Source organism: Musa acuminata, chromosome BXJ3-6 (assembly GCF_036884655.1).
Source record: "Musa acuminata AAA Group cultivar baxijiao chromosome BXJ3-6, Cavendish_Baxijiao_AAA, whole genome shotgun sequence".
NCBI classification, from domain to species: Eukaryota; Viridiplantae; Streptophyta; class Magnoliopsida; order Zingiberales; family Musaceae; genus Musa; species Musa acuminata.
Genome location: NC_088354.1, coordinates 28,134,941 through 28,146,421, shown reverse-complemented (window position 1 = coordinate 28,146,421; position 11,481 = coordinate 28,134,941). Strand labels below are relative to the sequence as shown.

The 11,481-nt window shown below is 44.0% G+C and overlaps 1 protein-coding gene across 4 annotated transcripts; it reads left to right on the top strand.

Moving 5' to 3' along the window:
* Positions 1-6,397: 6,397 nt before the first annotated feature.
* LOC135585008 (uncharacterized) lies at positions 6,398-10,496 on the top strand. 4 transcript variants are annotated; one of them, XM_018826966.2, is made up of 6 exons: positions 6,398-6,628; positions 6,712-6,795; positions 7,569-8,048; positions 9,132-9,480; positions 9,694-9,771; positions 10,114-10,496. In XM_018826966.2, the coding sequence occupies exons 1-6, from the start codon at positions 6,621-6,623 to the stop codon at positions 10,162-10,164; spliced, it is 1,050 nt and encodes a 349-aa protein (XP_018682511.1). In that variant the 5' UTR covers positions 6,398-6,620; the 3' UTR covers positions 10,165-10,496. The 4 variants fall into 4 exon arrangements, with proteins under 4 accessions (XP_018682511.1, XP_065009656.1, XP_065009657.1 ...); XM_065153584.1 differs by having other exon boundaries at positions 6,712-6,924; XM_065153585.1 differs by lacking the exon at positions 10,114-10,496 and having other exon boundaries at positions 6,712-6,924; positions 9,628-9,764.
* The last annotated feature ends 985 nt before the right edge of the window (positions 10,497-11,481 follow it).

Below are 11,481 nucleotides of genomic sequence, written 5' to 3'. Positions count from 1 at the left end.
AGACCACCTAGGAGGCTAAGCCTCAAGCGGTACTATCGCCTGACGTGGCTCCAAGTGGATGAATGTGTCATTCAACTGGCCTAATTCAACCCTATTAAGAGCCCAATTAGTCCCTAATTAAGTTAGTAGGATTTCTCCCATAACTAACTCAAATTAAAGTCCTAACTATGATAGTTAAGCCTAAAACAATTACGATATAAGTAATCTAAGTTATCCGGCACGTCAATTGTTCAACCGAACTCTCAGTGAACTTCCGACGAACTCCCGACGATCTTTCGATAAGCTTTCGACGAACTCCCGATGAACTTCAAGCGAGCTTTCACTGCATCGTCCGATCCTTCGGTGTATCCCTCGATTCATCTGATGCCCGATCATTGACTCCGGCCCAACTTTAATTCTTCTTTAATCGTTTTGCCTTTCTTACGATCATAGTTCGTCCTGCATCACTTATCTAAACACATGGATTAAATCATTAATTCACTAATTAATTTTAATCATCAAAATCCAAGATTTAATAGTTAGTAGGCCTAGCCTATAGGCTAAGCCCAACTCGCGGGTTAGACCCTAGCTCGTAAGCTAATCTAGCCCAGCCATCATGGGCGATCACGTGCAATGTACATGACCAGTCCATGGGCCAGAGCTGGGCTAGCCTAGTGTGATACATGCATAGTCATGTATAGTGCACATAACTAGTATATAGGATGGCCTAGCTTAACCCAATATTCTTATTGGATTGGAGCTCAAACATTGATTGAACTAAACCGGACTTGATTAGTCTAGTTTGATTTAGGGTGATTTCGAATTGATTGATTTATTCAAGTCAGTTTTACCTAATTTGAACCTAATATAGTCCAAATTATATTAGTTTAAGGTGGTTCCAAACTAGTTAAATGAGGATTAGAGATCGGTTCAACTAGATTCTAGTTAAATTGAGTTTAATATGATCGATTGAACTAGGGTTCAAGTTAATTGTGTTAGGATCAAGAGCACTAAGAAGGGGGGTGAATTAGTGCAGCGGAATCTTTCACTATTAAAATCGAAAGCTGCGTTCGTTTGATAAAAACGATTTCGATGTAAAAGCCGATTCTAAGATTACTTTAACTTAAGATTAAGTGAGATGACGTTAAAGTAAATCTACGAAGGCAGTTTGCAGTTTATGATGAAAATCAGAATGCAAGCACAAATTGAAATGCGACGTTCGTACGATAAAACTGGTTTACGTCTAAATCCCAATTTTGAAGATACTGAACTTTGAGATACGTTTTATAAAAGCGCAGAAGGCAGTTTGCAGTTATGATTGAAATCAAAACGTAAACGTAAACTGAAATGTAATGATCGTACGAAAAAGCCGATTTACGTCTAAACGCATATTCGGAAAGCTCTGAACTTAGAAACTCGTTCGTAAAAGCGCAGAAGGCAGTAGCTATTTAGGAGATTTGCAGTAAAGATAAAATGCTCAAAGTAAATGCAAACCAAGATTTAGAGTGGTTCGGTCAATCTTGACCTACTCCACTTTTGGCTTCCTCCACCGACGAGGTCACCGACGTCAACTAGAGGCCTTCCTTCAATAGGCAAAGGCCAACCACCCTTTTACAGTTTCACTCCTTTTGACGGGCTTAGGAGACAACCCTTACAGAAATTTTCTCTTCTCTCTTTACAACTCAAAACTTTGAAGAACAGAGGGAGGAGAACTTTTGGCCTTTACAACAATTTTGAGCTCTAAGAATCACAGAAAAGGATCAAGATTTCAGTGTTAGTTCATGCCCTTTCAGTGCTGAATGAGTGGGGTATTTATAGGCCCCAACCCAGTTCAAATTTGGAGCTCAAAACTGTCAATTCCCGGAATTCCGGGATCAGGCGGTTGCACCTCCTGACTGGAGCGGTTGCACCGCCTGGCAGAGCTCGAAGATTGAGCCTCTGGGCGGTGCTACCTCCTGTCAGGGGCGGTTGCACCTCCTGTCAGAGCTCGAAGACTGAGCTGAGGCGGTTGCACCTCCTGACTGAGGCGGTTGCACCGCCTGGCAGAGCTTGAAGACTAAGCTCAGGCGGTGCTACCTCTTGTCAGGGGAGGTTGCACCGCCCAGTCTCGCTCGGAGACTGAGCCCAGGCGATGCTACCTCCTGGCTGGGGTGGTTGCACTGCTCAGTCTCACTCGGAGACTTAGCCTAGGCGGTGCTACCTCCTGGCCTAGGCGGTTGCACCTCCCACAGCAATCAGGGTCCGAATTGGTTGATCCATTCGGCCCAATTTGGGTTTTTTAGGGGCCCAATTGCCCCAAGATTAAGTTAATGGGATCACCTCCCGTTTCCAACTTAATCATTGTGCTAACTATGATATTTTCTAAGACGTTTACTGCAACTTGCTCCGGTGCGTCAATCGCTTCTTCCGGTGAGCTTCCGGCGAACTTCCGTCGATCATCCGATGAACCCTCGGTGATGCTCCTGCGGACTTCCAGCAAACTCCTGGACTTGCGATGATCCACTTGGCGAGTTCCGACGAGCTTCTTTGGCAAGCTTATGGACTTCTCGGATTTGTTCCCGCAGAACCTCCGACGATTGTCCGAACTTCCGTCGAACTCTCGAACTCCCAACGTGATCATTGTCTTGACTCCGGCGCAACTCCTACTGCATGTCTTACTTTCATCGTAGTTAATCCTGCACATGTAAACAAAACTTCGATCGAGACAATTAATCCTAAACAATTAACCAAGTTGTCCGGCATGTCATTGGTCCCTTGACGCTTCGTCCGATTCTTCGACGCATCGTCCTTTCCTGCGGCCTATTGCCCAATCGGCCAGTTGGCTCCGCAACTCCGATATCCTTAACACAATACCCGCTCTTCTTAGCCCGATGCCCGAGTCCACAGCCCGAAGCCTTCTATCGATACGTCGACCGATCCACCGGCCCGACGTCCAATCTTCTGACATGTTCCTCCGGCACAACATGATTTTCCTGCTTTAATTGTCTCATCCTGATCGAGGCATCCTGCGTCACTCAAAACGCAGATTAAATCATAAACATATATCAAGTAGTTGTTGAATCTCGTATTTTGATGATGAAACTACTTGATATATGTTTATGATTTAATATGCGTTTTGAGTGACGTAGGATGCTTTGATCAGGATGAGACAATTAAAGCAGGAACATCATGTTGTGCCGGAGGAACATGTCAGAAGATTGGACGTCGGGCCGGTAGATCGGTCGACGTATCGACAGAAGGCTTCGGGCAGTGGACTCGGGCATCGGGCCAAGAAGAGCGGTTATTGTGCCAAGGATATCGGAGTTGCGGAGTCAACTGGCCGATTGGGCAATAGGCCGCTGGAGAGGACGATGCGCCGAAGAATCAGACGAAGCGTCGAGGGACCAATGACATGCCGGACAACTTGGTTAATTGCTTAGGATTAATTGTCTCGATCGAAGTTTTGTTTTAATTGTGTAGGATTAACTATGATAACGATGAAGACATAAAGCGAAACAAAGTGTCGGAGTCAAGCGCGAAGGATTTGTTGCGAGTTCGAGAGTTCGACGGGAGTCCGAAGGTTCGTCGGGAATGCTACCGGAACTAGCCGAGAATGAGTTGGGAGCTTGCCGAAGGGTTTTTCGGAAGCTCGCCGAAAGGTTCGTTGGAAGTTCGCGGAGCTCGCCGAGAAAGATCGGAGCTTGCCGAAGAAGCTCGTTGGAACTCGCTAAGATCAAATCGTGAAGTCTAGGAGCTTGCCGGGAGTCCGCAGAATGGTTTCCGAGAGTTCATCGGAAGACCGCCGGAAGTTTGCCGGAAGCTCGCCAGAAGAAGTCTTGACTTGCGGACTTTGTAATAGCTTAGAAAATGTCTTTAAAATCATAGTTAGCACGTTAATTAGGGTTAGGATTAGGTGTTAATCCTATAACCCAAGTAGGGGTCAATTAGGCCCAAGTTCGGACTGATTTGGGCCAAGTTTGGAGCCAAACCAAGTGAGCTGAAATAGTGAAAGAGGTGGCACCGCCCTAGCCAAGAGGTAGCACCGCCCAGGCAATGTCTCCCAGCGAGACTGGGAGGTGCAACCGCCCCAGCCAGGAGGTGGCACCGCCTGGGGCTCAGTCTTCGAGCAAGACTGGGCGGTGCAACCTCCCTGACAGAGAGGTGTCACCGCCTGAGCTCGGTCTTCGAGCTCTGCCAGGCGGTGCAACCTCTCCAGTCAGGAGGTGCAACCGCCTGATCCCGGAATTCCAAGATTTGATCGTTTTGAGCTCCAAATTTGAACTGGGTTGGGGCCTATAAATACCCCACCCATTCAGCACTGAAAGAGCAAGAACTCAAGCCGAAATCTTGATCTTTTCAGTGGTTCTTAGAGCTCAAAACTGCTAGTTTTCCTCCTCCTTCTGTTCTTCAAGTTTGTGTTGTAAAGTGAGGAGAGAAAACATTTGTAAGGGTTGTCTCCTGAGCCCGTCAAAAGGAGTGAATCTGTAAGAGGGTAGTTGGCCTTCGCCTATTGAAGGAAGGCTCCTAGTTGACGTCGGTGACCTCGCCGGTGGAGGAAGCCAAAAGTGGAGTAGGTCAAGACTGACCGAACCACTCTAAATCTCTGGTTTGCGTTTATTTTGAGCACTTTATCATTACTGCAAACCACTCCCGATAACCGGTTATGTTAGATCTAGAACTTTTAAACCTATAAGTCTAATATCAAAGAGTGGAGTACTCATACAGGATATCATTGGTATCTCAAGTTTAAGAACCAGTTGTATCACTAGGATAACGGAATCATTGTCTAACAATGAGGTATCATTAACCATCCAGCATTCCGTGAGCGGATCAATCAGTGAACTCATTCTCCAATGAGCATCTACACTATAGCCTTAGTGTCCTCACACGAGCAACTATGAGACCAGCCATCTTTATCATATGGACAAGTATATAATATGCCAATCTGTCTAGTTATCTCGATGTCCTTCTCAAGTAACCTATGATTAAGATTATTTAGGGTTTATGTTTAAAAGTGAATCGATCTCATTATCGTGATCTAATTCCTATTGCACAGATCCATAAACATTATAATATATATATATATATATATATATATATATATATATATATATAATAAAAAAATAATAATATTAGAAATTTGATGGGCACGTGCAAACTAATGCTCGACATGTCCGATTTCACTTTTCCAAAATCATCACCGTTCATCACAAACATTACTATGTAATCAAATTGACCAGAACACCTAATGTCTACCTCCATTGAGCCTCTCGATCACACATCACGTCTTAACTATTAGGATGTCTTCTCGACTACGAGTATAGTAGACGTTGCATGGTTGCCATCCTCCCTATTATTACTCTAAAAGATAATTTTATGCGATTATGTGCACTCATCGAAACTGAATTTATTAATTTATATTTATTTAAAATGTGACTTATTATGTTTACGCATTCCTGATTCCATAGAACTTGGTCTCGTTAGATTGCTAGTTCCACTAAGTCAATTGATTCTACTACGACAATATAATTAAATGAAACATAGTATTATACTATCTTTATTTTTTTTAATTCTTAATTATTCTCCATTCTCTATGCTCCTCCTTTTTTTCTTTTTTCTCTTCTTCTTTTCTTCTCATTCCTTTATGTTGGATCGGTAATGAAATGTCAAAGTATTTATTAGTTAAGCTAGTATACACTTTCAATTTTATCAAAAGTAAATATATTTTAAAAATTAAGAGTATTATTATCCATTGAAAATACTGAAAAATATTAATTTTATGTAATCGGTCTATTTGGACAAATTGCTTTTATATTTGGATAACTTCTTAACTATTCGGTTATACTTTCATTCTTTAAGTCAGTCAGTATTTTAGTTGCGAATGGCCAGCTGAAGGTGGCGTGGTGATGTATTTAAGTAATACATCTCATTTATTGCGCCTCGGGTTAATATCATAATATAAATTTATAAATCATTACTTTCCTACTGTAATTTTCTTGAAGAGATGGGGGAGTAAAAGAAGAAGCAACCTTGCATGCCAAATAAAAATTTATTTTCTTTTTCATTTTAATGGCGATTTAATGATTTTCAATATTTTATTAGTATCATAATTGTTTATATAATGGTACATATAATTAATTGTATCAGTAATTTAGTGAAAAATATAGAAAGAAAATAAATAAATATAAAAGCTGTGGGATCGTATGGTTTTGGATCGATCCAACTCATGATTCGATCGAATCGAACCGTGTATTCGAATTTGACCCGATCCGACCGGGTTTGATATCTAATCGATCGAGACCCGCATCGCTTTGGTTTTGCAGTTTAGACCCGCAGGGATCGATCTGAAAAGAACAAAGAGTAGAGGAGGCATCCTCTAAAAATGTTGGCTCCAAAGCCGCTATTTTTATCCCCATTTCTACTCCTCCCTTGCTGAGCTCTCTCTCTCTCTCTCTCTCTCTCTCTCTCCCTGCCTGCCATTCTTCCCTTTTTCCTCCCAAATTGGTTTCTTCTGCTTCAGGCAGATAGCGCCGGCAGTGGTGGCAACAAAACTAGATTCGGGAGCAGGCAGCTGCCGTATCTCGAAGGACGCCATCAATGTGCGAGTTCCTGTGAAATGGATTGCGGTGAGACCGGTCCTTGAATCGATCCCGCTTTGGGGCATGATGAGGTTCGCACAGATCTCCCGTGTTTTTCTTCCTCTTTGATAAGGGTCTAATTTTGGAGTTCTTTTTCCCGATTCGGTTTTGTGAGGCCTGCAATCGGTGCAAGGAGGGAAGGTGGAGGAGGTGGAATGTGCTCCCTTCCTCCTGGTGATTGGACCGCCAGCTCCAGCAGGTTTCTGGCCGCCGATCTCCTTTATCGGCTGCAGCAAAACTTTGTTGGGGCTTCTAGTTTGGCTCAAAACGGTTCCAAATCTAATCGTCGTTCTGGGTACTTGTCGCCGAATGTCTCTCCGAGGAGCCGGTAGATTACTGATGGTTGCGATCCATCGTTTTCTAGGATTTATGATTGTTTTCTTTCTTCCGGTGTGTCTTTAGTTTGTAGTCTTTGGCACGGTATTGTCCAGAGGAGACCACCTATGACCCAATTTCAGCTCTGGAAGGATCGCGTCGTCTTCTAAGATTTGAACTTTCCCTCATGATCTATATCGATCTATTTTTCACGCATTTTTGGGATGATTTCTTCCTCCGGACACAGTTTGGGACACTGCGGTCGTTGCCTTCGTTCTCCCTTCTATTGTTGGATTGATACCGAGGCATAAGACTACTCTGGCTTGCTGGTGATGTATTTCCTTTCTGTTTGGCTTCTTGGTCGAGGCATTCTTCTTCTCCAAATTTATACTTCTTTGGCGGCTGGTAAAAGTTTGCCGTTGGAACAGCGATTCGTCAATGTCGAGTGCTCGTCTCAACAACATCCTTTGTTCTTATTCAATTTGAGCCAAAGAGCTCTCCTCTTTTTCGGCGTTTCCATAGATTTCAAGGGCATTTTGATCTCCATTTTTTGTTTTTAGGCCTCTTTATGTAGGATATTTGGTTGGATCTATCGAGACATGATGCAGATTTGATGCCATTACAGCGACCTCTTGCATGCAAATGTTTGTGGCGCAGATACCAGAGAGTGATTCCGGATGTGCTTCCCCTCGGTAATGGAAGGAAACCCTGCCTGAGACCCTGCAAGGAACACGATGCGGTTCTCGACTACACTTCCGAAGCAAAGCCATCTCTACTGGCGCGATCCGCGTCAGGATCGGCCAATCCCTCCCCACCACGAGACCAACCCTGCTCCTTCCCCTCGGATTCGTCACCGGCGCGGTCCAGCGACCGGCCGCCCTCCTCCTCCACTGCTACGGCGGCGAAGGCTCAGAACCACCACTACCATCGTGAGGTAAACGGGCTGAGCCCTGACGGAGGCGGCGACGTCCTGCTCCAGTGGGGGCACAACAAGAGGTCCCGCGGCTCGAGGGCGGAGGCGTCCCCCGCCGCCCACTCGAGGCATAAAATACAGCTGAGATCGGCGGCCACGGTAATGCCCCCTCCGTCCTGTGGCTCGTTTTCGAGGGGCGCCAACTACCGTCCTCTGATCACCAGGCATGTGGTTTCTTATCATATTCTTCGATCTTAGTCTTCCCTTCCCCCTCTCCTTTTCTACTGCTCATGTTTTTGCTACTCTTTCGACGTATTTCTGAAAACAAAGTGAAGTAAAAAAAAAAAAATCACATCTTTAATTTATTTTAGCTCTTCTGTATCTTAATTTTATAGTTTATGTATAAAAAAGTTTCAATCTTTTATTTCATTTCTGTCCACTATTTTGTGTCCATATCTCCATGTTGAGAGAGCGGCCTCTGTTTTGGTGGTTTCGCCAGGAATTGTTTCTTAAAACTCGTGTAATATTGTCAGATAGAAGATAAAGATTGCCCTTTTGGTGTGAAGTGACTGGAAATTTGTAAGAATCTGTGGCCGTCTTTTTATAAAGCTGTTAATTTCTTCCATGTTAGATGATGTTGCTTTTTTGTGGACGCAGTTGCAAGGCTTTGATCCTTTGTGGTACAGCTACAAGCCCTGTCCGAACAAGATAAAAAAGCATACTAGCATCCTTTGATGAGGCAATTTTATGGAACTTTCCTGCGTCCATTTGTGTTAATCATCAAAACAAATGAACTCTAATTCTGTCGTCTCTCCTTTTTCTCCATTTGTGTCCTAACAAGATAAGCGCATTCTATCAAAGTCTCTCCTTTTCTCTGTTGTTCAGTTTACATCATGACTACCTCCTAGTCGGCCTTTATTGTTCAGGGAGATTGGCTTTGCTGACCCACCATGATGCATCTCTGTCCCTTTATCTTGGCATTGTTTTTGTTTCGTCGTTGTTTTTGAGAGACATGTTATCAGTTAGCTTTGCTTTTCTGATGTTTGAGAAGGTATTATTGTCTTTTAAGAGCTTCTACTACTTTTTTGTTTGTGTTTTGGCCTGGATTCAACAAGGCAGTAAACCTGTATGTGTGGGGCTTTGTAGGTTATAAATACTGTTTTACATCTCATTTTGAGTGGCATCTAAAGTTAATAGTAGGCTCACAGGTTCTTTGCCCTCTTCGACTCAGCTTGCTTGCTTTGCCTTGCTTTCTTCTAAACCCCTCTTTTGTTTGTTTGTTTTGTCCGCCATCTCCCCATGATCAGAGGCACCGAGGATTCATCGAGCGGCCTGACTCGTACTGAGAGGCGTTGCCCGGCATCCCCACCGGAGAAGTCCCGTAAGGCTTCAGCCAAGGCCACCCTGAACGGCTGCACAGCAGCAGATGTTTCTGCGAATCCAGAACAGTCGAAGCGGGCACCGGACCGAGAAACGGGTGGCGGCGGCGGCACCATGACGGCGGGTGAGAAGCTGAATCTGGATAAGTTCGAGTGGCCAAGGATTTATGTATCCCTCTCCAGGAAGGAGAAAGAGGATGACTTCCTTGCCATGAAGGGGACTAAGCTACCGCACAGGCCCAAGAAGAGGGCCAAGAACATCGAAAAAGCCCTCCAGGTCTAATATTCTTCTCTTTCTCCATCAATCCATCCATCCATCCATAATCTCATACATCACTAATGTATGAGATTGTTCCTTGAGCTTCATTAGAATTGTTTTTTTTTTTTTGTATGGCTTATTATCTCTTTCTTTCTTGATCCACAGAAACTATATAAAACAAACTAAAGTCTTAATCGTTTGGGATTGTGATGTGGGCTTTGGTGTGTTCAGTACTGTTTTCCAGGGATGTGGCTTTCGGACTTGACAAGAGGGAGATACGAAGTGAGGGAGAAGAAAAGTGTGAAGAAGGTAACTTGTTCCCCTCAACCATCTATCTCTACCTCCAATGTACAACACAGTTCATGTCTTCCCATACCTCTCGGCCTTCCTGAGACACGAGTATAAATCATGTGCTTGGCTCTTCTTTTTTGATTGTTTGGTTTGAAAACATAATAATGATAGTTAGTGATGTCTGGTGAGTGGGGGTGGCTGCATTGATGGGCTCAATTAAGATGCCCCCCCTCCCTCCTCTTTGTCATTCCTTTTTGACTTTTTTCCTTATGGGGACCTGAGTTGTTCTTTTAAGGCAAGTGATTTTTTTTGGTTTACGGTGGCTCTAATTCTAATGATAGCTGGTTTTGGTGCGTGCAGAAGAGAGCTGGATTGAAGGCAATGGAGAGCTTAGATAGTGATTCAGAGTAATTAATGATGATGATGGCTCAAAATCTTCTTCTTTCTTCTCTTTTTGCTTGGGGGGTTGTAGTTTCAATCCCTCCTTTTGGCAGTCGATAGAGAACTTGTTATCCTTGCTGTCTTAGCTCTTGTACACATCTCCAGCAAAAAGAAGAAAAAAAAGGAGAAAAAATTGTCTTAGTCAGTCAAATGCTCTCCACTCTCTTCTTCATGCATGCTATGGTAGATCTTCAGTACAGCTTTCATTTTAGCCCGATGTGTGATGTACGTATTTGGTGATGATCCAATCCGAGTCACAGAGGATGTCTTCAACTCTATTATAAATTCCCATCTTCTAACCATGGAATTGAATGTTTCGTACTTTTCCCGCATAACTAAAGATTACTTGTGTCCTCCAACCCTCTCACTGTTGTTGGTACAGCAGAGGACACACAGGCGGGGCCAGCTATACGTGCTAAGTTGCAGCTTTTGTTTCACCTGGTAAATACACATACTGTGGTCAAAGTTTTGGTCCCTCGTTGTAACATGTTGTCTCGCTGTAACAACTTTCGATATGATATATTTTAACATTATCTACGTTACAATATATAAACGATCTTCATATAGAGTGATACCTTAGACCTGAGACGATCACGTGATTTTCATATTGTTCGGTGCTATACAGGTAGCGTTGCCACACAATGTCGGACACCCCAAAGCTATTACGCAAAACTCAAGACGGCACTAACCCATATGGGTCGATCAAAGCTTGTCTATAGAATATAAGCTATCCTCCCGAGGAGTCCGTAGTCATTAAAGGACCACGTACAACCAATCGCTCAATCGTAGGTATAAAAGTCAACCCTCTAACCAATGAGAGGAGACTTCGAACACCCAACTCTCTCTTATTCTGTCCCAATCTAACTTAAGCTTCGGAAGAGTCGAGTCAGAAAATCCCCCTCCTAACCTTGACCTAAGTGCAGGAGCCTGGCGACGAAGCAGTAAACGACGAAGCCCACAACTCAACCCAACCCGACGCTCACTTCTTCCACCCGAGCTTCCGTGTTGGCAACCTTACGCATCCGGGATCGGACCGAACCGTGTTGACATTTCGGCCATGACATAAAGGTTCACCAATATTTTTAGTGCTAGAAGGAGGGCCCAATGTTACAAGAACGCCCCCAGTCGAACAATCCGGGAGAGCATCTCGGAGAAGAGCCACACTCGACCTTTGGGTTCGAAGGATAGCCCCCACTTCCTCCGAGCCCAGAAGTAAACACCTTGATCACGTCCCCAGGCTGCTATTTGCAGTTGTTCAATGATCCTGGGTTGTCGCCTCCCGGGACC